Source organism: Dromiciops gliroides, chromosome 3, assembly GCF_019393635.1.
Source record: "Dromiciops gliroides isolate mDroGli1 chromosome 3, mDroGli1.pri, whole genome shotgun sequence".
In the NCBI taxonomy this organism is placed as follows: Eukaryota; Metazoa; Chordata; class Mammalia; order Microbiotheria; family Microbiotheriidae; genus Dromiciops; species Dromiciops gliroides.
This window is the reverse complement of record NC_057863.1, coordinates 441,048,702-441,075,340: the sequence shown is the minus strand read 5'-3', so window position 1 is coordinate 441,075,340 and position 26,639 is coordinate 441,048,702. Positions and strand designations below refer to the sequence as shown.

The 26,639-nt window shown below is 37.9% G+C and overlaps 1 protein-coding gene across 2 annotated transcripts in view; it reads left to right on the top strand.

Moving 5' to 3' along the window:
* The window catches only part of MAP3K20 (mitogen-activated protein kinase kinase kinase 20), a 224,823-nt gene that overhangs the window by 22,157 nt on the left and 176,027 nt on the right, over nucleotides 1–26,639 (top strand). For both annotated transcript variants that reach the window (XM_043994177.1, XM_043994178.1), the window contains exon 2: nucleotides 8,161–8,353. In XM_043994177.1, the coding sequence (XP_043850112.1) occupies nucleotides 8,195–8,353 (159 nt within the window). In that variant the 5' untranslated portion in view covers nucleotides 8,161–8,194. The remainder of the gene's footprint in view (nucleotides 1–8,160; nucleotides 8,354–26,639) is intronic.

Sequence of the window (26,639 nt, the reverse complement as noted above, 5' to 3'; positions counted from 1 at the left end):
AGAGTCAAAAGGTAAAATAGCAAATTCCAAAACAGAGAAATCAAGGTCGCATTTTACCCCTGAAAAATGAAAGCTTTAACTGGGTACCCTAAAACTCTAGAGATTTCTTCTCAAACCAGAAGGTTTAGGTCCAGATTCAGCTTTCAACTCCTGAGACAAAATAAATTCTAAAGTAAGATGACAGCTTAATTATTGGCTGAAAAATAATTTCCTTACACAATAGTACCAATTTACTTGAATGGATGACTTCAACCACAAAATCAACTATTTCCAACTCTTTGGAAATTGTGAAATCTTGTCATTCTTTGATTATTGTGATATCTCTCCTCCAACATCAGCCTTAATTACTGTGGGTGTATGTGTATATATACACATATATATGTGTATATACACACATATGTTTGTATGTAAGGAGATAGTAAATTAAAATAGGGAAGGGAATATTTATTAAGCACTTAATACATGCCAGGCACTGTGCTAAGCACTTTGCAAATATTACAAATTTAAAAATATTATCTCCTTTGATCCTCACAACAACCCTGAGAGGTAAGTTCTATAATTATCCCCATTTAACATTTGAGGATAGATGGGTTAAGTGACTTGCCCAGAGTCACACAGCTAAGTGTTTGAGGCAGATTTGAATTCTAGTCTTCTTAACTTCAGACCCAGCACTTTATATCTACTGTGCCACAAGCCGCCTACTGAATTTTGTTTTTAAAGTTTTGTGGGGGGCAGCTGGGTGGTATAGTGGATAAAGCACTGGCCCTGGATTCAGGAGGACCTGAGTTCAAATGTGGCCTCAGACACTTGACACTTACTAGCTGTGTGACCCTGGGCAAGTCACTTAACCCTCATTGGCCCACAAAAAAAAAGAGTTTTTTGACATTGGAGACAACTGGGGTACTGAAAGCCCAGAAAAGAGCCAGTGGACTCACTCTTCTGTGTGGGAACAGCCTCCTTAACTTAATTTATTGGAATAACAGCTAACATGGTTTTTCTGCATCAGAGGTATCAGGCATATAAAACTCCAGAGTGCAGCCAAACCAGGTTGAAATGCAATTGGGAAATATTTAATAAAATTAATAAAAATATAATATAAAATAAAGTTAACTTAAGGTCACTGTGGCCCTCAGGGATCTGTTTCTGAGTTTGACATGACTGCTCTATGTAATCAATCCTAGGTTAATTTGTGTAGCTAACTGTCCTTATTTGATCAGATAATATTCTTACAAAGATTACTATAGGTAGGATTAATTATCAACCCTGATTTCCCTGTGTTGCTGGATATCAGTTGTTCAGTTGACCACCCAAAATGCTAGTTCATAAATAATGTAGGGAAAATTCACTCAGAGGGAAAATTAACTATTAACTAATTTACCTGTATTTTTATGGTGAAGAGGTTCTCAGTTGGCCAAGTTTTTCAGCAAAGTCTCAAATACTTTATTAGGTTCAAGAGGAGCTTTGAGCATAAAGCTTCCTACAGTTATTCCTAGGGTTCACAGAATTCAAATAGGGCCTCATCACTTTGTTTTAAGTTTCAATAAAATGTGCAAGTAACTGCATGGTCCTACTTATATGTACTCAATTTCCAGATGTCAGGGTGTGATTCCAAAGTGGGTCATAGCAGTTCTAGAGAAGTATCTGACCAGATGTGTTGTGTCAGGGAATTAATGCCATTTCAAATGCCATTTCCACATTCACAGCTCAAATTCCTGCTTAGAGCCCACTAATGTTCCAAACCAGTTTAAGGATTTAGTCCTCCTTTTAATCAACCATAATCTTGGGGTCCTAGAGCAAGGAATTCAAAATAAGATCCAAAACCTACTTTTAAGTGGATTCATCCTCTCAGGACCAGGACAGCTATATGCTGTTTTTTTGTTTGTTTTTAGCCATATGGTTTAAGATGGCTTTCTTGGTCTTGGAAGCATCTACATTTGAGGAACAACCCAAAAGGACCATAATGATTTCAGATCTGGGCACTAGAATTTATCTTTAGAAGTATTTGGGAATATAGTATAAGGTAAGATGAGAGTGGGGGTGAAATTTGCTAGGATATGCTCCAAGGAACATTTGTGTCAATGTCAAACTTCTGTTTTGAAGCTTTTGTTTTTGTTGCTCAGTCGTTTTTAGTCATGACCAATTCTTTCTGACCCCATTTGGGGTTTTCTTGGCAAAGATAACTGGAGTGGTTTGCCATTTCCTTCTCCGGCTCATTTTACAGATGAGGGAACTGAGGCAAACAGGGTTAAGTCAGTTGTCCAGGGTCACATAGCTAGGAAAGGTCTGAGACCTGATTTGAACTCAGTTCTTCTTGACTCCAGGCCTGGAGCCCTATCCACTGTACCACCCAGTTTCCCTTTATTCCTCTGTAAATGTTAGTAACCACCCATTACTACATAGGTAGAACTGAGTCATCCGCAATCATATTTCTAATTCTGTTTCCTAGTACAGGATCATCAGCTCATAGGAACCTAGATTTAGGGTTGAGAGGGACCTTAGAGGTCATCTAATATAACCCCTTCATTTTACAGATAAGGAAACTAAGGCCTAGAGAAATTAAAGTGTTTGTCCATGGTCACCTAGCTAGCAAGTGACAAAACTCTAAGCCCAAGTACTACTGACTCAAAGTCTAGCAGTATATGCAATACATTTCCTGAATATAGATGTGTAGAGAAACAATAGGGGCAGCTAGATATGTAATTAGAGGCTAATCTGGCTTCAGACACTTATTAGCTATGTGACCCTGGGCAAGTCATTTCACCCTGTTTGCCTCAGTTTCCTGATGTGTAAAATGAGCTAGAGAAGGAAATGGCAAACCATTCCAGTGTCTTTTCCAAGAAAACCCCAACTGGGGTCATAAAGAGTTAGACAAAACTGAAATGACTGGACAATAACAGAGAAATAAGTCAAACAATAGTGCATTCAGAGAAAGAAGACCATAGAGGTCCCAAAGGCTCTGTTCTGCATCCACTTCTCATATACTATTTCACTTTCTCATTACCTCCCATGGGTTCAATGACCATACCTATGCAGATGACGCGCAGATCTAATTTTTCAGCTCTAACCTCTCTTTTGATTTCCAGTTTCTCATCCCAAACTGCCTATCAGGCCTCTCAAACTAGATGTTCTATAGACATCTTAAACTACATGTCCCAAACTGAATTCATCCTCTTTCCTTTCCCTAAATGTTCTCTTCTTCTTAACTTCCATATTACCATCAAGGATATCACCATCCTCCCATCTACACAGGCTGGAAAATGAGGTGTCCTCCTCAACTTCTCATCCCTTACATGCTACCCACTCCATAACTCCCCCACCATATCCTTCAGTCTTTTCACATTGCAACTGCCTATGTATAGGCTTCACTGCCTTATGTCTGTACAAGCCTGCTGGTTTCTATCCCTGCCTCAAGTCTCTCCCCATTCCAATTTGTTCTCCACTTGGCTGTCAAATTGATCTTCCTAAAGTGAAGATCCAACCATACCATTCTCCTTCCTCCCTTCCCTCCATTTCATAAATTCCTTTGACCCCCGATTCCTTTCAGGTTCAAATATAAAAGTCTCATTGTCTTTGAAGGCCTTCCATACCCTGGCTCCTTCCTGCCTTTCCAGTCTTCTTTCACTTTGATTTCATTCAAATGCTTTGCCATCCAGTGATGCTAGCATTTTCACTGTTCCTCAAACATGTTTCATGTCTTTACTCCAAGCATTTCCATGGACTGTTCGTCGTGCTTGGAACTTTTTCCTCATTTCCACTCCTAGCTTCCCCAGCTTTCTTCAGATTTTAGCTGAAGTATGTCTCTTATAAGAAGTCTTTCCTAGTACTGAATCCTAGTACCTTCCCTCAGAGACTACCCCCAATTGCCATCCTATATGACATTATTCGTACAAACTCTACAGGATCTTATTGTACCATACATTCCCCACTTTTTCTGTATTATTGATCAATTTCTAAATATCATTCCAATTTGTTCAGTGATTTATTACCTGCCTCATGTTTTTTCTCCATGCCAGCCCCTTTTATGATTTTGAGGGACCTCAATATACTGACAACTCTGAAAACTTGACCACACACCAAACCTCTTCCATTGCACCATCTTCAAGTTAAGATAATTTGCCTCTTTGCCAAATTTTGTTCTTTAATTTATTTTTCTTGCCTTATTGCTATAGGTTATATTTCTATAAAGTATAGGTATATTTATGATACTATATCAATGACCTTTTCAACCCAGTTTCAGCCATACACTCCCTCTTTAGGCCTTTATAAGTGCCCCCAATTGCTCCAAGGTCTTGAAGTTTGGGATTTCACTCTCTGTCCAAATTCCTAAGCTTCCTCTTTCACTAACCCTGTACTCTTCGCTCTACAATGCCTTGACATATCCTTATTCTCTTAGTCCATCCTTCCCAGTAAGCTTTGTTCCTATACCACTCTTGATACCATGGTCTTACCATTTTAGTGTTTCATTAGCTGCTACCTTAGAATCCCTTGCTTCCCTGATCTTCCACTGTTGCTGACTAGTGAATCCTGATCACAGGTCAGATAGGAATAGTCCTGGTGACATCTCTTCTTCAGGCTGCCAGAAGAACTAGTGTACAACTCCAGCTAGGCTCAACCTCTGACATAAAGGCACCTCCTCTCCAGTATGACTATCGTGTCTATGTTAAGAATGTGATCCTTCTCTCCCTAGCCATTTCCTGGCAGTGAGTTACCACTATGTAATAACTAACTTTATTCCCAGAAGGACAAAGTATCTTCTAGAAATTTGTGTTTCTTAGAGAATACCCTGCAAGGGCCATTTACCATTCAGGTAAATATGGTAATTCAAGCAAGGGGAGAAAGAAAAGTGTGTTGTGGGAAATGACTCAGGAGAAACGAACTAACTTCCTTCTTTTAACTAATTTTCTCTCATTTTGATTTTAGACTGTAAGTTTGGGTAACTGACAGGAATTTGTACTGTTTACATCAACCCAAGTAAAAACTGGAAAATGAGTACCTGGTGATAGGTTGTTTTTTGTTTGTGTGTGTTTTTTTCTTAAATCAGGAAATGGAATACTTGCATTCATTTCAATTATAAGACATGAAGGAGAGTGAGAGGTTTTTTCCCCTCCAACTTACAATATTCATTCTTTTTGAAAAGTCACTATCAGATATATTAATTTTTGCTAATCAGTGTTTTTATATGCGAGATGCCAATAGGTTTGCCAACAAAATTCCCTCTTCCTACTCCACTGTTGTAACAGAATGTCACAGGGAAAATGACCAAAAAAAGTTCTTAAATAACTAAACAACAAACTAGATAACATTTCCCATAATTATTCAGGTAATTTAACAAATTCCTAATAACTGTTGAATTTCAATTCACACTTTTAAATTATCTTTTATTGTCCCAAAGAATAAGGTGTTGGGGCAGCTAGGTGGCATAGTGGATAAAGCACCAGCCCTGGATTCAGGGGGACCTGAGTTCAAATCCAGTCTCAGACACTTGACACTTACTAGCTATGTAACCCTGGGCAAGTCAATTAACCCTCATTGCCCACCCCCCACACACACACACACAAGGAAAGCAAGAAACAGAAATTATTGTTATAGAAATGTTAACAGAAATTTTCACTATGCACAGTCAAGATTACAAATCCTTTGGGGTAAGACCTATGTCTTATGCTTTTTAATATAGTACTGGCTGATAGTTGTATAGTACTGTAGGGTTTGTGAAACACTTTATGTACATTATTCATTTAGGACTTGGAACAATCCTGTTAGGCAGTTAAAGCCAGTTTTCATAGCTCCATTTTGTAGATGAGGAAAATGAGGCTCAGTGATTTGCCTATAGACAAGCTAGTGTCAGAGGAAGGATTTAAACCCAATTCTTCCTAGTTCTAAATCCAGTGCTCTATCCATTCTGTTATACTGCCTCATTCTCCTGCAGAGCCTGACATGGTGCATTATACAAGGTTGCTGATTAATAGATATTTCTTTGCTTGAAACTCAGAACAACTTGAGAAGCTGGTTCTTCTTCCTCAACCTCTTGCATGATGAAGCTTTCCTATTCAGGAAAAATAATTTTATTCATTGAATAAATTCATATGTGAGTGCTTACTATGTACAAGGTACTATTTGACTTTGTGAGAGCTACAAAAACATATGGTCCCCACCCTCCAGAACTTGTCAAGCTAATGGAGCAAGATACCAAGCCCTAGTCTTTTCTGCCTGTGTATCTCCTTTTTTGGAGATGGCAGGAGATATATATTTTTAAAAGGTCAACTTTTTTTTTTTGGTGGGGCAATGAGTGACTTTCCCAAGGTCACATAGCTAGTAAGTGTCAAGTGTCTGAGGCCACATTTGAACTCAGGTCCTCCTGAATCTAGGGCTGGTGCTTTATCCACTGCGCCACCTAGCTGCCCCCCAAAAGTCAACTTTTTCAAAGTCAAATAGGAATTCTTGGGGATTTGACCTAAAATACTTGGAAATGTGGATAGTTCAGTAATGATCTTTTACAGAATTCTTGAGCTGGATGGAACTTACGTACATACCTCTGCCCCTAGGCCAGATCATACCTAAACGTTCCTGAGCAAGTAATTATTCTCTTAAAGAAGACCTCCAGAAAATGACATCAACTTCCCTCATTAACCCATTCTAGTGTCTTAGTAGTCTTACCAGTTTTTCCTCTAGCAGCAATTCAAGTTCAGTAGATGTTCTTATGTGAAGAAATCATTAATTATGACATGAGGCAATTTTTCAAGTGGTGGTTTCTTTTCATTTGAAAACCAATGTTGTTTTCATTATAGGATTTTTTTTCCCCTTTGTATCCTATGGTGGCTGGAACATAGTAGGCATAAATGAGCATTGATTATCTCCCATTTCAGTGCATCACTATGCATATCCTAATTTTTGTCTCATTCCCCAGATTACCTTAAATGATTTTGCCTTGAAGTAAAAAGACTTGTAGCCAATTGGGGATAAAACTAAAGAATTGTAATCGTATCTGTTGAGTCTACAGTAACTAGGTTTGAAAATGTTCATAGTTTGTTTTTCTGTGTTCTCAAACATGCAGGGTAAGGAAGGAAACAATCCCCACCTAGGCTTGATCTTAACTCTGAATGGAATTTCACATCTGAGCCCTGTGTTCTTTGGTTCCTAACTTCGGCTTCTTAGTCTGTTCCACATTAAAAGTCTGGAGGAACAATGCACATAACCAGGCGATGCATTTTACTTGTTTTCAGAGATGACATTTCTGTCATCTCCTATCAGCAAAACCTTCATAGCCCAAAGTTTTAAGCTGTCATCACTTGTGCCTATGTCCAGTAATGCTGTCACTGTGCAGTAGTAAAATGTATGTACCTGGGCAGTAGTAAAACTTCTTAGACTACAGAAGGTATCACTGTTATAATCTATGGGCGGGGTATTGTTCCTTTGGCAACAAACATAATAAAATTTTTAACAACCATAAGATTCATTCTTGGCAATGTTCTCTGGATGATTTAATATACTGTAATCAAGGGAAACTATTCTGCTCTTTAATTAAGTCTTGCTATGGTATACAGACCAGGGAGATACTTGTGGAAAACATTTGGCCAGATTTATAGTATCTATGTAACTGAAAGTTTGCTTTTATCCTCTTGAACACTTTTGCATGTTCAGTTTTGCCGAGTTTTGGCTGTAATTTTGCCAGGATGTTCAGTTGCTTAGGCTGTGTATATTTTGTGTAAAGTGATCACAACAGGGAGAGATGGCATGCTTTGGATTCCAGAACAGCTATGCAAGCTTGCAATTGAAAGCACGCTTCCAGTTTGTCAGGGCTTCATGATAGACCTGGTGACACACTAGCCTTTTCACAGAGATCCTTCGTGTGTGCGTAAGTGCAGGAAGTGTGGCTTCAAATCTGCTGTGGGGGAAATCTGAGCCACTTCTCTGTCGGCAGCTGTGTTTCAAAGCCTGGATGAGTTCTTTTTAAATTTTTCACAGGCTGCTAGGGTGAGTTTTGTTTTTATTTAAAAAAAAAACCCAACATACATGTACAGGCTCCTTTCTTGCCCTTCTTTCTCCTTAGTCATTGTGGTATCCTCTGAGTGTTCCAAAGGACACATTCTATATTATCTAAAGTAGTGTTGTGGGACTATTCTAATAGGATGTTAGTAACTGGATTATTTCTTTTCTCTGCAGATTTTGTGGAGGTATATTACTTTGTCATTATGAGATGTCGTCTCTTGGTGCTTCCTTTGTGCAAATCAAATTTGATGACTTGCAGTTTTTTGAAAACTGCGGTGGAGGGAGTTTTGGGAGTGTTTATCGAGCCAGATGGATATCACAAGACAAAGAAGTGGCTGTAAAGAAGCTGCTCAAGATAGAGAAAGAGGTAAGGCTTTTGCTTATCTTTTTTTCTTCTTCTATTATCAGAGCTAACTTTGATGACATTTATTATGTAAGCTTCTCCTATCAGAGGGGATGTGAAGTAGTATGTGGGGCTGATCCATGGAACTTTCCTGATCTCATCCTGGGAGCCCCATAAATAGAAATTATTGCAGTGAGTGTGCTTTGAGGTTGCATTCTCCTAGGGGTCATCTCAACTGAAAGGATTTCTTTCCATGTTATAAAAAAACTTCATGTTCCCTGGCCCTTACATGGAGCAAGGTGAGACTCAAATATTTCTCAGAAGCAAGGTTTTCACTCCTCTGACTGGTTGGAGGGATGCTAGAGAGCAATAAGGGAAGTTTGTATTCCCCTTTACCCTTTTCTCTCTAAGACATTTATACTGATTGCAGTAGCCTTAGAATGACGGCCACAGTTAATTGGTTTTGAAAGTTATATTTTGTCCTAAGACTTAAATCCCCAGCTTTAGGCACATGCCCTCCACTAGCACCTGTCGTCACTTTTTTCTACTACCAACCAACAGAGAAATCCTACCCTATGAATTAGGCCAAAGACAAGGATCTCTCTTGGAAAGAAATTGAAATGTACTTGAGAAGTCTGAAGTTTCATCTTATCCACCTTTGTCATTCAATGCAGTATCTTTTAATGTTCAAATCTATGTTGGAGATGCTATTCAGCTTTGGTCTTTTACATACAAAGTTACAGTTGTAAAGTTGGCCCTTATGTATAATCCTCCATGTACAAATTCAATTTCTACCAACTTCTAGCAAAATTCTTTCTCCTCTCAGAGATCCATGGTTCCTCCCCATGATGGGGGATCTCAGGACGTTGCCAGTCCCATATTTACATTGACCAAAACATGGTCATCCCAGTTCCCAAAATGCTTCTATCTCTCCATGAAAAGGCACTAAAACTCAACAGCCACAGTCAGCCTCAGGACTTAAAACACCAGTAAAACATGCCAGCCTTCATAAGCCTCAGGATTCATTCCATGTTCCTATAAATCCATGTGCAATCCCCAGGATGACCATACTGTGAGTTAATATTTTCATTCTACCCATATATCTAATCACTTTTTCTCACAGAGGCACACTGACTCAGTTACACTACTTTCCTTCTCCGCAGCTACCATGTTACTTTACTCATTCAATTATTGCCCTACAATCCCCTGCAAACACACTTAAGGGCTGGCTCTCACCACCAGGCCAAAGCATGATCACCAAGGTTGACATTTTGATGTTCTTTTATAGGCTACGGAGTAATTATCAGTTATGGGAAGCTGTGCACCTCTTTTGCCTTCTACACACAGCTATTTGCCTATCAAGTTGGGGCTTCCCCAGAGCCAAACACCTTTCTGGGCTAAACTTCTTCACCTAGAACATATTAAGGATGACTTTTATTATCTTGATTTGGGTGGTCCCCAGTCACATCACTAATTAGATACTGGTGCAATTCCATCATTTTGGCTAAGTATTGTTATCCCAGATATATTTATAACCTGAATGTTTCCAGAAATAACCTTTCCATCTCCCTGACAGATATCATCTTTTTTCCATTAATTACTGCCAGTAAGCCATAACAATTGATTAGGAAAGACAAACGAAAGGGCAGCACCATAAGGAGTTGCTTTCCAGCTGTTCCATGTGATTACCAACTGTGTTTCCACTGGGTGAAGCCAGGTCAGAAGGGCTAGGATAACTCTTCCTTAGAGTATCTGTAGGATTTCTAAAGCACTTAAGACATGGGAGTTCTGAAAAACCAGTGTGTACCTAAAACAGGAGAGCAGTGTGAAGTAAAATTATAGGGTTTAGTTCTTTCTTTCCTTCTAGATCAAAAAAAAATATTTGAATGCTAGCCAAGTAATAAAACAGTCTTTTACTCTATGCTGCACCTAAGGCCTTTCATCTGATCAACTCAAAGAACTTTATAGGGGATAGGGACTGGACCTGTCAATTCATTGATATATAGAAGTCCTAAATAAGGAAATTCACCATCAGTGCAGGTTGGAACCTCCTCTGCAACTTATAGGCTTAGAGCAAGGGTTTTTAACCCAGGAACCCCAAGGTCTTTGGATAAATTTCAAGGAGTCCATGAATTTGGATGGGGAAAATATACATTTTTATTTTCCACTAATCTCTAAGTGGCACAGTGGACAGAGTATTGGTTCCAGAGTCAGGAAGACTCATCTTCATGAGTTCAAATCTGGCCTTTACACTTAGCCATCTGACCCTGGGCAAGTCACTTAACCTTATTTGCTTTGGTTTCCTCAACTGTATAAGCTGGAGAAGGAAATGGCAAACCACTCCAGCATTTTGTTTTCTTTTGTTTTGCAGGGCAATGAGGGGTAAGTGATTTGCCCAGGGTCACACAGCTAGTAAGTATCAAGTGTCTGAAGACGGATTTGAACTCAGGTCCTCCCGAATCCAGAGGCGGTGCTTTATCCACTGTGCCACCTAGTTTCCTCCCATATTCCAGCATTTTTGCCAAGAAAACCCCAAATGGGGTCAGAGATTTGGACATGACTGAAAAAAGTGACAACTGAAAAGTCTCTAAATGAAATTTAGCATTTCCTTCAATTATTTTAAAATATTAGTCAGAGGAGGGGACCATAGGCGTCACTCTCCTACCAAAAGGGTTAAAGATGTACAAAAAAGGTTAAAAGTCCCTGACTTAGAGGATTGTCTAAGAGATTACGTGGCTTGCTTGGGGTTACACAGCAAGTTTACATCAGAAGCTTAATGCAGGTCTTCATGGCTAGCTCTCCATCAACTTAGTTATACTACCTTTAAAAATTCTTTGTAGACAATGTGTGCCCATTTTTTAGGTTGGGAAATTTAGCTATTTCATGTAGATCCTACTTTGTGTTGGAGGTCAAACTAGTGATGATGAAAGGAATAGAAACAAGCTTCAGAATTCTAGTCCCTTGACTTTACTTTCCTACTCAAGAAACTCCTACTCAAATATCACTTCCAGAAGCAAATATAAAATCCTGGTTGGCATTTAAAGCCCTTTTAACCCTCTCCCTACCACAGACTTTCCACTCTTCTTATGCATTATGTGCCTTCAGCTATCCCTTTCTCCCTCACCAGGTACGATGCCACCCAGTGACATTGGCCTTCTTGTTATGCCTCAAATAAGGCAGTCCATCTCCCAACTGACTGACCCTTATACATCGAATTCTCCCATTCCTTACCTCCACTTTCTGGCTTCCCTGACTTTCTTCTAGTCCCAACTAAAAGCCTACCTTCTATAGGAAACCATTCCCAATCTCCCTTTGTTGATTATCACCAATTTATCTTGTGTGTGTGTGTGTGTATACATACACACACACATACATATATATATATACATGTATGTATGTATTTTGTACATAGTTGGTTGCATGTTATCTCCTGTTAGATTGTTGTTCTTGTTTGTTTATCCTTCATTCTCAAAGAGGACCATGACATCAGGGTGATGCCATGACTTACTTGGAATTGGATTTAAGTGAGGGAGGACTGTGCAAAATCACCAACCTCATTCTTTCCTCCAGAGCCATCTGGTTCCAGTGGCAAGATAAATATCAGAACAACTGGAGATGGCCTAGGATGTTTAAGGCAATTGGCACTGAGTTACTTGCCAAGGGTCACACAGCTAGTAAGTGTCTGAGGTGAGATTTGAACTCAGATCCTCTTGGCTCCAGAGCCAGTGCTCTATATACTACACCACCATTGCCCCCCATCAAAATTAACTGGTTAGAATATGAGATCCTTGAAAGCAGAGTCTATCTTTGGCCTTTATTTCTATCCTAGCACTTAGCATAGTAGGCTCTTAATAAATGTTGCTTAGGGGGCAGCTAGGTGGTGCAGTGGATAAAGCACCAGCCCTGGATTCAGGAGGACCTGAGTTCAAATTCGGCCTCAGACATTTGACACTTACTAGCTGTGTGACCCTGGGCAAGTCTTGCCAAAAATAAACAAATAAACAAACAAATAAATAAATAAATGTTGATTTACTTAACAAAAGAACTGCTGTTTTACAGTAAAAGAAAAGCAACCAAATGCATGACAGTTTTAATCAAATATTTATTCAGAGAAGCATATAAAGGTGTTAATGTCTGGGTATGTCATGCAACTTCATTAGGGAGTCAACATGGTATAGCAGAGTTAATTTCAGTGATACCTCAAGTACTTGAAAGCACCTGAAGTACTTGAAAAAACAAGTTCACAGACTCACGGTTAAAGACTCACACCCTAAAGTTACCTTTATATATTTTCTGACCGGGGCAGCTAGGTGGCGCAGTGGATAGAGCACTGGCCCTGGAGTCAGGAGGACCTGAGTTCAAATCCAGCCTCAGACACTTGATACTTACTAGCTGTGTGACCCTGGGCAAGTCACTTAACCCCAATTGCCTCACCAAAAAAATAATTTAAAATATATATCTTCTGACCTATATATTTATATTTGTGAGGGCATATAGGTGGTACAGTGGATAGAGTGCTGGACTTGACATCAGAAAGACCCATCTTCCTGAGTTCAAATCTGGCTTCAGACACTTACTAGCTATGTGACCCTGGGCAAGTCACTTAACCCTCTTTGCCTCAGTTTCCTCATCTGTATAATAAGATGGAGAAAAAAATGGCAAAGCACTCCAATATCTCTGCCAAGAAAATCCCAAATGGAGTCACAAAATTCAGACGTGATTGAAAATAACTGAACAACAAATATATTTATATATTACCTTCCTTGCTGGAATGTAAACTCATTGAGGGCAGGGAATATTTTACTTTTCTCTTTGTATCCCTAAAACTCAGCATAGTGCCTGGTACATAATATGTATTTAATAAATCATTATTGATTCATTGTAAATTATATTGAAGGAGTCAACATTTACTGAATCAATAGGAGTTGAATGGCGTTTAAGATAGTCAGATATAGCAACATTAATTATTGGAAAGGAAAATATATTTACTTTATAAATTATCACTATACTGTATGGCACATGTTCATATTAGCTGTTAGAATATTGTCAAGGTAGCTAGGTACAACAGTGGTTAGAGTACTTGACTTGGAATCCCAAGTTTGACTCTTATGCTTACCAGCTGTGTGGCCTACCATAGGGAACTTAGTTACCCTGTCAGCCTCATCTGTTAAATGGGGATAGTAATAGCACTTTCCTCACAGAGTTGTTGTGAGGACCAAGGGAGATGACATGTTAAATGCTTTACAAAATCTGAACGTGCTATATAAGTGCTATCTGTTGTTATTGTTACCATTGTTATTGTATTGCTGATATATTCTGATAATAATTGTGGGTGTATAATGGGAAGAATAGCTTCCCAGTCTTGTATATGTGGCCTAGCTGCATTAAAATTAATAGCTCACCTGTGTATATTTCTTTACAGTTTATAAAGTGCTTCCTCCCAGCCCTATGAAGTAGACAGTACAAGCATTATTAGGATGCAACTGAGGCTTAGGGAGTTTAGGAAGGTGGTTGCACTGTTAGAGATAGATCAAGTTTTTGAAACTGTATTCTGATGGTAAATCTTTCTATTACACACTGAGTCTTTCTGTTACACCAAGGTGCATGGAGGACTAAATCAGAAACTTGTTTTCCCTGGCAGAAATGTTTACTACACCTGGTTATTTTTACACAATGTGATTTTCCTTTGTGAGAAGACATAAATGTTCCAAGGTAGAAAGTGCATAAATAAACAACTAGTAGTTTTGGAAGCTGTGGAGCATTATCTGCCTCAAAACATACTCATGTAATTAGAAATACAGTGGAAATATAGTGTAGCTCACTCTCCATAAATCTTTAACTTAGAATTACATCTAGAGAAAATATATCACTTATTTTGAAGTGGCCTTTTGTCCTTTTGCATAAAGTGGTGGTTACAGACAAATATTAGGTTTGAAAACATTTAATTAAAAATCCTACTTCTGCCAACCATTGTTATGATAAATTACTTTCCATAAATTTTTTTAAAAACTCTTTATATACTAATGAATGTACTGGAGAACAGATAATAACAGATAATAAAACATAGTATCTTGTAGCCAAGAGGTGGAGGGTTACTAGAATAGAATAGAGTATACATTGCTAGATGTGGTATCAGATGTTTCTGCTTGGTTGTTTTGATTGTTGTTGTTGCTAGAGAGGGTATTATGGGGGTGGGGAGTGGGAAAGGATTGAAATGCCCTTGATGGAAAGACAAAAGAAACCAATAAAACATAGCAAAAATAAATAAAATCCTCTTCACGTACCACATCTCACCGCTTTTCCTGTTTCAGCATGTGCCTCTGAAGTGCTTAATACTGGTTTCAACATGGCTGTTCTAGAGTCTGACCTCTGTTGTGCATCAGCCGTGGGTCTTCTAACTTGTTTATGTTATTTGCAGATTTGCTTACAATATTTCTTTATTTTGTAAGAAGTTTTTAAGGCAAAAAAGAACAATGTAGTTCCAGGGATAGCTACATACCAGAAGTGTGTATGTACATGTATGTGTGTATGTATATGTGTTTAGATATAGACAGATCGATCTATCTCCTAGTATCCATTTGGTAAATTCCAGATGAACAGAGAATGATCTCTTTGGAAAGAAATGTAAGCAGTAGGGGAAGGGTGTTGGATGGTGTGGAATTGAAAAACCCAAAAGGACAACCAATTAAAGTGTTGTTATTGAAAACACTCAAAGGGGAAAGAACCATGCTCTCACAAGTATAAACGGTTCATCAGCTTCACAACATGAATTTTAAAAAGATCATTTTCCTATTTAATTCTCCTCTGGTAGTACTATAGTTGACATTTTGCTTAAGACATGTCTGCACAGGCTTTTGCTTTGAGATTCTGAAAGCCTGTGTGTTTCTTTGAATTCTTTTAGTGTTAAAATAGTGGTAGGAAGAGAGATTTACAGACTAGTAGGGAAGAAACAAGATGTGGTTTTTAAAGGATGATGGAAAGAAATGGAATTCTTATGTACTGAAATAAAAAGTCTTGTCTTCATTTAACTAACTTTTGCAAGGCACTTTTACTTTCACTCCCAATTTCTACCAAAGGCTAGCAAGGGAAGTAATGCTGGAAGGCAGAAAAATTAGTTTCACAATTTTGTGTAGCACTGGATTGTATTTCGAATGTTTGTAGCTGAAGAGAGAGGATTATTATGTAAAATCTGTGTCTCAGTAGAAGGGGAAAAAAATAACAGTAAAACAAAAGACAAAAATGGAAAATGAAATGGATACTGAACTTGGACAGCACTAAAAATAGAGGCGATCTTTTATATACACAGTTTATAGATATTGAGTACTTGCTGCTGGCTCTGAATGACCTCCCTTCTGGGAGGTTTTCATTGGAGGGCAAGTTTAATATTATCATTTTATTAGATCATTAGAAGAACTTCCCTACCCCCACCCTTCCCCATCCTGCTTCATGGATTTGTAGGCTAAAGATTGATTTTGCAAGATCTCTTTTCTTAACAACTAGAGTTCTAGGAATCCCATTTTAACTCTTCATTCCCCTCTTATCTTTTCTCAAGAATGTAGTGGACAAGGAAAGGAAAACTGGGTCTTTTACCTTTACAATGCTCTCAGAAGTCTAATTCAATGCTTATACACATTTTTTGCTTGATAAATATTGTTGACAAATTGGTATCACTTCTTTGATCCATCAAGATCCTCCTTCATAGTCACTTCTTTTTTTCCCAAGAAGTCTTGGAGTAGGGGGCAGCTAGGTGGTGCAGTGGATAAAGCACTGGCCCTGGATTCAGGAGGACCTGAGTTCAAATCTGGCCTCAGACACTTGACACTTACTAGCTGTGTGACCCTGAGCAAGTCACTTAACCCCCATTGCCCTGCCCCCCAAAAAAGATGTCATTTAGTAGAGAAAGATCATAGATCTAAGGCTGTAAAGATGGTCAGATGCCATCCAGTCCAGTTTCCTTATCTGTAAGATACTTACTCCTCATTTATAACTGAGTCCCAGGGAGATTCTGTCCCTTGTTCTGGGAATTCTCTCCCTTCTTATCTCCACCTCCTGGTTTTCCTGGCATTTCCAAGTCTGAGCTAAAATCCAATTTTCTACTCTTTCCTGGTCTCCTTTAATGCTAGTACCTTCCCTTTATTGATTATCTCTAATCTATGCTGTATATATAGACATGTGTATATATGTGTGTGTGTATCCTTGTTTGTATATAGTTACTTGCATGTTGTCTCCCTTATGACCTCTTTGAAAATAGGAACCTTCTTTCTGCCTTTATTTGTATCCCCAGTGTTTGACACGTAGTAGGTGCTTTAGAAATTTATATTGACTGACTAACATTCCCAAGACTAAACAGGTGGTTGACATCACTCATGGGACTGTAGCCCAAGTCCTCTGACTCTTAAGCCAATGCTCTTTCCACAAGGCTGCAGGATGAAAGAACTTCTTCCACTCACAGAAGCTGAGGAATTCCACTCCCATTTATCTCTTTCTATCTAGCCTTTTTGTTTCAGAAGCTATCATATTTAAAGGAAGTATCATATACTTTTTGCAAATAAACAGTGATTTGCCCCCTACTTTATCCACTTTTATTTCATCATCTTATTTAGCTAAATCTGCCAGGATATAACCTGGCACATTCACCTACATGGTGATGATGTAAAATAAGGGGTTTGAATTAAATGAATTTTAATTTTTCTTCCAGATCTGAATCTATAATCTTAGGTTTGATAGTATTTTGCCTTCAAACCATTTAATCTTACCTGGACTATGTCACCTCCCTTCAATATTCAACTAGCTAATCTGATTGAATCAATTCCTGCTACTGGATGTTATTAGGTGTAATAATCTTTTATTTCTACCCAACATTTTCAGTTAGGCTTTCTATGTGTAACTCAAAGGAAGGAAGGGTAAAATTCTATATTCATTGTCAGGATGAGTCAGGAGACATGTTTTGAAAAGATTGACTCTTAGGCTATAAAATCACTCCATGTAGGGGCAGCTAGGTGGTACAGTGGATAGAGCACTGGCCCTGGAGTCAGGAGTACCTGAGTTCAAATCCGACCTCAGACACTTAACACTTACTAGCTGTGTGACCATGGGCAAGTCACTTAACCCCAATTGCCTCACTAAAAAAAAAAAAAATCACTCCATGTAAGGTTCCACCTTCACTTAAGTGCTGATTCTCTCTTGGCATCATATAGCACAGTAACCTCAGACTTGAGAATTGCAAGTATACATCAGGAATAAATAATAATAATAATAACTACATTTAGATGGCACTTCAAACTTAATCCAGTGGGGTGGTAGCATAAATATCAACATTCCTATTTTGAACATAAGGAAATCAAACCTTAATGAGAAAAACCAGCTTGCCCAAGGTTACAAATGTAGTAAGTGGCACAGCCACGTCTTGAACCCTGACCAGGCAATTCCAAAGCCAATGTTCTTTTGAGGGGGAACATAGACATAAAGTACCAATTGCTATGTTGGAAACACAATTATCACCACCATATCCAGAATACTCTCCAGATTTTAATATGACTAATAATTGATTATTGGAAATGGCACATCTTTATATAGGGATAGAGATGGAGGAAGAAGGGCAAATATGTGATTTCACTCATATAGGGAACTCCTTGGTAATAAAACACTGGCCCTGGATTCAGGAGGACCTGAATTCAAATCTGGCCTCAGACACTTGATATTTACTAGCCGTATGACCCTGGGAAAGTCACTTAACCCTCATTGCCTCATAAGAAAGAAAGAAAGAAAGAAAGAAAGAAAGAAAGAAAGAAAGAAAGAAAGAAAGAAAGAAAGAAAGAAAGAAAGAAAGAAAGAAAGAAAGAAAGAAAGAAAGAAAGAAAAATTCCCTCCACCAGAGAAGGTGGACACCTTGTGTGCAGCCTCTCAGTTTGGACAGTTGCTTATACAAGGTCACACAGCCAGTAGTATGTACCAGAGGGAGATTTTGAACCCGAGTTGTCCTGTTTCCTAGACCAGTTTCCACTAGTCTGCCCTTCATATTTTGTTTACCTATGTTATCACAGATTTAGAATTGGAAGAGACTGCAGAGATCACCTAGTCTAACCTTTTGATTTGGGCAGTGGGGAGGGGGGAGGTTGGTGAGGCAATTGGGGTTAAGTGATTTGCCCAGGGTTACACAGCTAGTAAGTATCAAGTGTCTGAGGCCAAATTTGAACTCAGGTCCTCCTGAATCCAGGGCTGGTGCTTTATCCACTGCGCCACCTAGCTGCCCCTAACCCTTTGATTTTATAGATGAAGCGACTAAAGCCATGAGGAGTGGACTGACCTGCACAAAGGTCACACAGGTTGTAAATAACAGTGGATGGATTTGAACTCAGATCTTCTACAGTGTTCTTTCTACTACACCGTGCTGCATTTAACTTGTAGTTGTTCAGTTGTGTCCAACTCTTTGTCACCCCATTTGGCATTTACTTGGCAAAAATACTAGAGCAGTTTGCCATTTCCTTCTCTAGCTCGTTTTATAGATGAAGATACTGAAGAAAACAGGGTTAAGTGACTTGCCCAGGGACACACAACCAGCTAGTGAGTGTCTAAGGCCAGATTTGAACTCAGGAAGATGACTCTAGGCTTGGTACTTTATCTTCTATGTCCCTAGCTGCCTGCTGCATTTAAGACAAATACCTAATTTCTGTAGAGGGAATTGTAAAAATTGCTTTTTTAAAAGGGGAGATTTTATTTCACTGTGCCTTACTGAAAAATTTTAAGCTCATCATGAACTATCCTGATAAGTAGGGGCAATATGGTGTTTGGTTTTAGTAATTAGTACCACCATCCATCAATCCAAAAGCCTATGTTGAAAACTTTGCATGGCACTTTACAAAGAATCTACAGAAATTTCTGTCATCTGGAACTTTACAATCTAAGACAAAACCTGAGGTAAACAGTTACAAAAGAGATACAAACAATCAAACATACTAATCAAGGACATAAAACCTCAGAACTGGAAGGTACCTCAAAAATCCTTTAGTCCAACCCCCTCAATCTGCAGAAGAGGAAAGAGGCACAGGGTGGCCCAAGGTCATGTAGCTAACCTGTGGCAGGGAAGAGAATCTAAGGCTCCAAGTCCAGAATTCTTTGATCTATTCCCTGAATTAAATGATTAAATATCATACATTTGTAATATGTACGGCAGATATTAATGCTGATATAGTTAGGGTAATTGGTAAGGGGGAGTAATTAGAGAGATGTATTTAGATGGCATGGGGTCAATGGAAGTGTGATAAACAAAAGATATGAATAATATGCTGTCCAGTATCTGCCTACATAGTAGCTGTCTCTCTGGTTCTAAGGAGACAACCATTTCACTAGTCAACAAGCATTTATTAAGTCAAGTCAGCAAATATTTATTAAGCATATATATATATATATATATATATATATATATATATATATAATTATCTGCCAGAGTCTGTATGTACTAAGCACAGCATAAACATGAGAACTTGTTTAAAAGCACATATTTTATTCTTAGCCTATTTGGATATAAAATTTGATTTTTGAAATGGTTGGTGTGGTCAGAAAAGTATTTTATCCAAAAACTGTCTTGCAAGACAAAACCCTTCTTACTCAAGTGCTCTGCTAAGGCAAACTGAAATGGAAGGAAACAGAAATTTAAGGGATTGGGGAGATAGGATGGAGAGGAGAAAAATTAAGCTGAATATGAATACAGTTGTTGCTTTAGATTTCCCTGAAAAGTTTGTTTGGCCTCACTTGTAGTTAGCAGGAAGCCTAACAGATGCATTCTAACATACTCAAATGTATGACATTGTGTTGCAGTCAAAACAATGAGTATGTTCCAGTAGATAGATAGATAGATAGATAGATAGAGAGAGAGAGAGAGAGAGAGAGATAGGGAGATTAGATAGAGAGATAGAGAGGTAGAGAGAGAGACTATGTAGAATATATGTAGACTATATATAGACTATATACACACACAAATTTATGATTACTGTTACATATACATTACAGTATATATACACAGTATATATACATATATGTTACAGTATATATTACCATATGTATTACTGTATATTACAGTTGATGTATATGTATATATGCTGTGTGTGGTTATACTGTTTATGTATGTATACAGTTTATGTATATATTGTAATATATGGTAACATACATATATAAATATAGTGTGTGTGTGTATATATATATATATATATATACACACTGTAATGTATATGTAACAGTCATCTTATGTATGTCTAGAAGGAAATTAAGTTTCATCATGCGACTGAAATAGTTTCTAAGGAACTCAAAACCTGAAATCAAAGCCCAATATGGAAGGAGAAGTAAATACTGGGAGAGGGGGAAGAACTCCCTCCACCACTTACCCACTTTTTAAAATTTCATAAGAGATATAATTCAACTTCTGCTTTAAAAATAAAATCACTTTCTTTGGCTTAATAAAAACAATTGTTGTAGCCTTGTAGTCTTAAGGTCAGACATTCTCTATGTATTTCTTGTCAAATTGTATCTGAACAACTTCTCTTCTTCTTCTAAAAACAGCTTCCATATCTCCAAAATCCTTTGTGACCACAGGAAGTCATCTGCTCCTTGATATGTAGCAACCATGTGACCAAAGTAGTGTGAGCAACAGTAGAATACTGGGAGATAACATCAAGGCATTTGTGGAAGAGAGCTCTGTGATAACTTTCTTTTTTATACATAATAATTTATTTTCCCCCAATTACAGGTTAAAAATTTTTAAAAACATTTTTAGAAAAGTTTTGAGTTCCTCTGTGATGACTTTTAATAGGCTACTGAGGCTTTCAGGCTATGTTGGCCTCTACTCAGTCAGTCACTCTGGCCTTCTTAAAGTCATCTCATAATTCATAATTTATACTTCCTAATCTCAAATGTGCCCTCACTGCACGGAGGCAAACACTCTTTTCTTCCTTATTCAGTTGACTATCTCAGTGGCTGTTCCAGACTTTCTCATCTGTACTCTAGCTTCTCATTTTACCCCTTCTCTTCCTGTGTGGCCATTTGCTGAAAGTTTCCCTCCTTGCTCCCCTACTTCCTCTTCTTACAGCATTCAGACAGCTTCCTCTACTATTTCCTTCTTTAATCCAGACTTGGATGCACAGGGGTCCCTCTTTCTTTCCAAAGGCAAACTCTACATGCATTCTTTTTTTTTCAGGCCAATGAGAGTTAAGTGACTTGCCCAGGGTCACACAACTAGTAAGTGTCAAGTGTCTGAGGCCAGATTTGAACTCAGGTCCTCCTGAATCCAGGGCTGGTGCTTTATCCACTACACCTAGCTGCCCCTTCTACATGCATTCTTGATCCCAACCGTTCCCAATTTCTTCAGCAGATCGAACCCATTTTCATCCAAACTCATTCTCTAATCTTCAATGTCTCCTATCTGTTGGTGCTTACTCTGTGGCTTAAAAATACTTTCTTATCTCCCCTATCCTTAAAATGGTCATCTCATCATCCTGGCTAGCCATCTTCCTATATCTTCCCATTCTTGATTAAACTCCTTGATAAAGTCATCTACATTTGTTGCTTATATTTTCTCTCTTCTCCCTCTTCTAAATCCTCCACAATCTGGCTTCTAACCCCATCTGCCAACTGAAACTGCCTTCTCCAAAATTACCGATGATCCCTTTATCATAAATTCTAGAGGGCTTTTTTCAGTCCCGAGCTTTCTTGGCTCTTCTGAATCATTTGACAATGGATACCACCTTCTCCTTCTGGATACTTTTTCCTCTGTACGGTTTTTTGTTTGTTTGTTTTGCAGGGCAGTGAGGGTTAAGTGACTCGCCCAGGGTCACACAGCTAGTATCAAGTGTCTGCAGCCGGATTTGAACTCAGGTCCTCCTGAATCCAGGGCCAGTGCTTTATCCACTGCACCACCTAGCTGCCCCCCTCCGTACGTTTTTGTGACACTGATTTCCCCTGACTCTCTTCCTAGATGTCTAGCTGCTCTTCAGTGTCCTTTGATTGTTCTTTATCTCCCTAGACTCTAACCTGGCCCTACTTTTTTTTCCCCTAGTCTATACTATCTAGTTTGGTAATCTCATCTGCTCCCATATATTGAATTATCAGTTCTAAGATGATTCCCAGATCTACAACTCTAATCCTATTTTCTCCTCAGTTCTGGTTTCACATTACCAATGACCTTTTTTTTCCATTTTCAACTTTTAAAAAAATGAAATTGACTGCAAAAAAGACATTTCTCACATGGACAATTCTTGTCATGAGGAAAGGCAACAAAAATGTGGCAACAGTGAATTGTGCTTCACAAAGTAACAATCATTTTGGAAGAAAAAGTAATCTGAACTTTTGTACAATGCAACTATAAAGATCAGCAAATAATGTGAATGACCAATTGCCTTTTGGACATTTTGATGACAATATCCCACAGACAACTTAAACTCAACATACCCAAAACAGAACTCATTATATTTTCCCCACAAACCTTCCCTCTTCCCAACTTGCCTAATACTGTGGAGGGCACCACCATCCTGCTAGTCATTCAGTCTTGCAACCAAGATGTCTCACTTGACCACTCATTCACCCCATATATCAACCCATTATTGTTTCTGTTTTCAAGATCTCTCCTATATGTCCCCTTGTACACAACCACCTCCCTGGTCCAGGCACTCATCATCTCAGTCCCGCACTATTACAGTAGCCTCCTGGTGGGTCTGCCTACCACAAGTCTCTCTCCACTCCATTTTATCCCCCACTCAGCCAACCCTCAAGCTGATTTTTCTAAAGTGTAGGTATGACCATGTCACCCCTCTGTGCAGTGAACTCTAATGGCTTTCTAGGATCAAATATAAACTGCTTTGTTTGGTACTTCCAGCACTTAAAAACCTGGGCCCTTCCTGCCATTCCAACCTTATACTTTATTCTTCTCCACACACTCTATGTTTTAGCTGCACTGGCCTACTTGCAATGCCTCAAGCAACACTGCATCTCCTAACTCTGATCCTTTGCACTAGGTGTCTCTCAGATCTAAAAAGTTCTTCCTTCAGCCTCTTAGCTTCCATGACTTCTTTCAGGACATAGCTCAAATCTCACCTTCTTCATATAACTATAATAGATACAGATATAATAGATATGTGTTATTAGATATAGATATTATAGATTATATAGGTATAATATACTTACCATAGACATATAACTGAGGGACCTTATTAAAATAATTACTATGGAAAGGCTTCATAACTCATCATGATGGCTTAAAAAGTACATAAGGATTTGTATTTCTACCCATGGAAAACTAAGCTACTTTTGGGATGTTGTCAGAATTTTCCATTAAAAAGGAAAAAAAGTTACTTTTCCTTATCCATATATTTCAAGGGTTACTTTGCTGTATTTACTGAGAATCTGTCATCTAAATACTTTAGTCAAGCTACACACTGAAAACAAACTTGTGGTTCAGGGTTTTTGCAGTCTTAAGTAAGGGCTATAGAATCCCTTAATAAAAATAAACTCAGATAAATAAACAAATGAACAAACAGACAAGCAAATGAATGAATGAATAATAAATAATAAACACAGAACTTAATGTGATTTGAACTTATCTGCGTTTTGGATATCATTCCCATTCCCCTTCCCAACTCCACCCCCTTCAGTGATTATAAATCAAGAACTTGATGACTCAGTGATGTCTTAAATTTTGGATTTTGTTAGCCTCCCTCCTTGCTAACAGACTTGCTATGATGTGCATGTGAATCATAATTAAAGGGGAAATCAATAGGGGAAAGCAGAAAGAAAATTTGGGATCTAGGCCTTTCTGGTACATTGAATTCTTTTCTTTCTTATGTTTTATTTTCATAAATTCTGGGGTGTTTACCTATTGCCATTTTTTCAGAATGAGTAGGAAGAAAATTTCCCTTTTAATAACACTATATAAACAATTGGAAACATTCAACACCTGTTTATCTTAGCAGAGCCCTGCAGAGAGAGAAGGGCAGATTCTCCATTAACTTTTACATTCAGAGATGGTTTCAGAGAGGAGAAAGAATTTCTTTCCTTCTATACACTTGGTTATGATTAAGAGGCACAAAAAGCAATATTGATGTACTGATATCTTGCATTTATAAGCAAAATCTGTACTGAAGTTCTCCATGTTTCTTTTGAACTATGTGCAAGGCTGTTTCAAAAGGAAAGGGTACTAATCACTGCTTACATGAGTTAGACATTTGTATAATGTATAACACTTTGGTGTTTAGCTTTCTTCTTAGAATAATTACCTTTGAGACAGGTTTTCAGTTCCTGCTACCATTTGAAAAGTAAAAGATGATTAGGGAGTCAGGGTTCAACAGCTAGATATCTGAGCTAAAGGCTAGACAAAAATGGACCAAGTTGAGAATGTAGGTGGTAATATTTTCAAATCATAATGTTGGAGTGGGCAGACCGAACATGAAAGATTGTGGGAATTGAGATAATAGATTGTGAGACAGGTAGATTTCTTTGTATTTCTTTGGTATTTGTCCATTTTAATTGCATCAGAGCCTCATTACCTGAATATTTACAATTAACCATTTACATTTTTTTTACATTTAGATGGAGGTCTAATTTTCAAACTGTGTTTATTCTGCCCTAAAGTGTTTTTTTTCCATAAAATCACAAAGTTAGATCTAGAAGGGACCTCAGGGGCTATTTAATCCAACCCCCTGATTTGACATATGAGGAAACTGAGGCCCAAGAAGTGTAAGTGATTTGTCCAAGGTTGTGTCCTCCTGACTTGACTCTCATTATTCCCTGGAACAACCCCTACATAAAACCTTTAGTCCTCTGACATAACATTGTCCTTTCTTTTTTCTATGCTATGCTTCCTATTTGGATAAATATAATATAGTCAAAAGATTAATTTGGTATTATCAATAAAAGTAAGTAATGTTGAAACTAAATATACAATGAATGCCCACATGATACTTTATTGGTGGTATAGGTATAACAAATCTTAAGTATCATTTTAAAAACCATTCTATTTTTTGATGCAGCAGATATCAAAGTTTTGTCTCAGAAAGGATATTTGGAACTGAAATTTTGAAACACGGCTCTCCAAGCAAATTGGTTCAACATAAACACACATGCAGAAACACACACACATACACACAGAGCTGCAAAGCCTATTTAGGAAGGAAATTACTTTAAAAATGCAAATACAGTTTCCATATCTCCTTACTGTTAAATGCCTAGGTTCCTTATGATCTTATAAGGAGTATGTTTCATATCTAGGAATAATTTCTGTAAACCACTCAGTGTGGAAAAGGGAAAGCAGAAATCAAAGCCTCAGCCTTCTTTGACCTTGGATGATTGTTTTTTTGTGATAAAGTGTTGTCAGGATGAATCCTTTGTTCCAGTCCAATCAGAAATAAATGAATGGAACAAAACTGAAGAACAGAAAGGGGTCTGTCTGCCTTGCTTGTCACATTTTCCTAAAGAAAGCTTCCTTCTACCTACATATAGAGGAGTGAAGGCTTTTCCAGGAGGAATCTTCTTGGCAGAATCTGTTTGGGTATTATTCTGGGGTGGTTGGACTCTGTTTTTATTGTTTATCATTTTTGAAATGCAAAATTAAATCCTATGTCATGTCTTGTAGATATAATAGTACAGCATTAGATTTGTAGACATCCCCTTTTCATTTAAAGGCAGGCTTCACCTCCCTTTTTCCCCCCAAATATTACAAATGTTTCAGATAATATGATAGTTTTTATTTGAAAAGATAGCAAAAAGGAAATGAAATGATTATTATTACCATCAAAAGAAAGTTTTTAATCAATATTATCCATTCAGAAATAGCTTATTTGCTTCAATATATGTAAATAAAGTATTTTCTTTACAAAGAAAATTGCAAACTTCTTATATACATGACTTGTTTTGCAGGTTCTACCCCACTGCTTTCTTTAGTGAGATTTTCCTGTTTGAGTATGTTAATTGAAATATCTATAGTCACTCACAAGAAAATAGGTTAATAAATTTTAATTGTTATTTCTAACTGTGCAGAAGAGTATAAATCCTAAAATACTTAAAAATAGTACTTATCTATGGGACTATGTCTAAAATAATGTTGTAGTAGCAGATATACATTTTTTTAGGGTTACAGACATCTTTGTTAAACTTGCCAGACATGGTATAAAAAATTCTCAGTTTTACCAAGACAATTACCCAAATTTTGGACTTTTCAGGTTGTCATATAAGCAACTACAATATAAGGGGGATAATTTGACAGTTTTCTGAGGTATACAAATTAAATCTGTCCCCTGCAAAAAAAAAAAAAGGAATAAATTAAATCTGT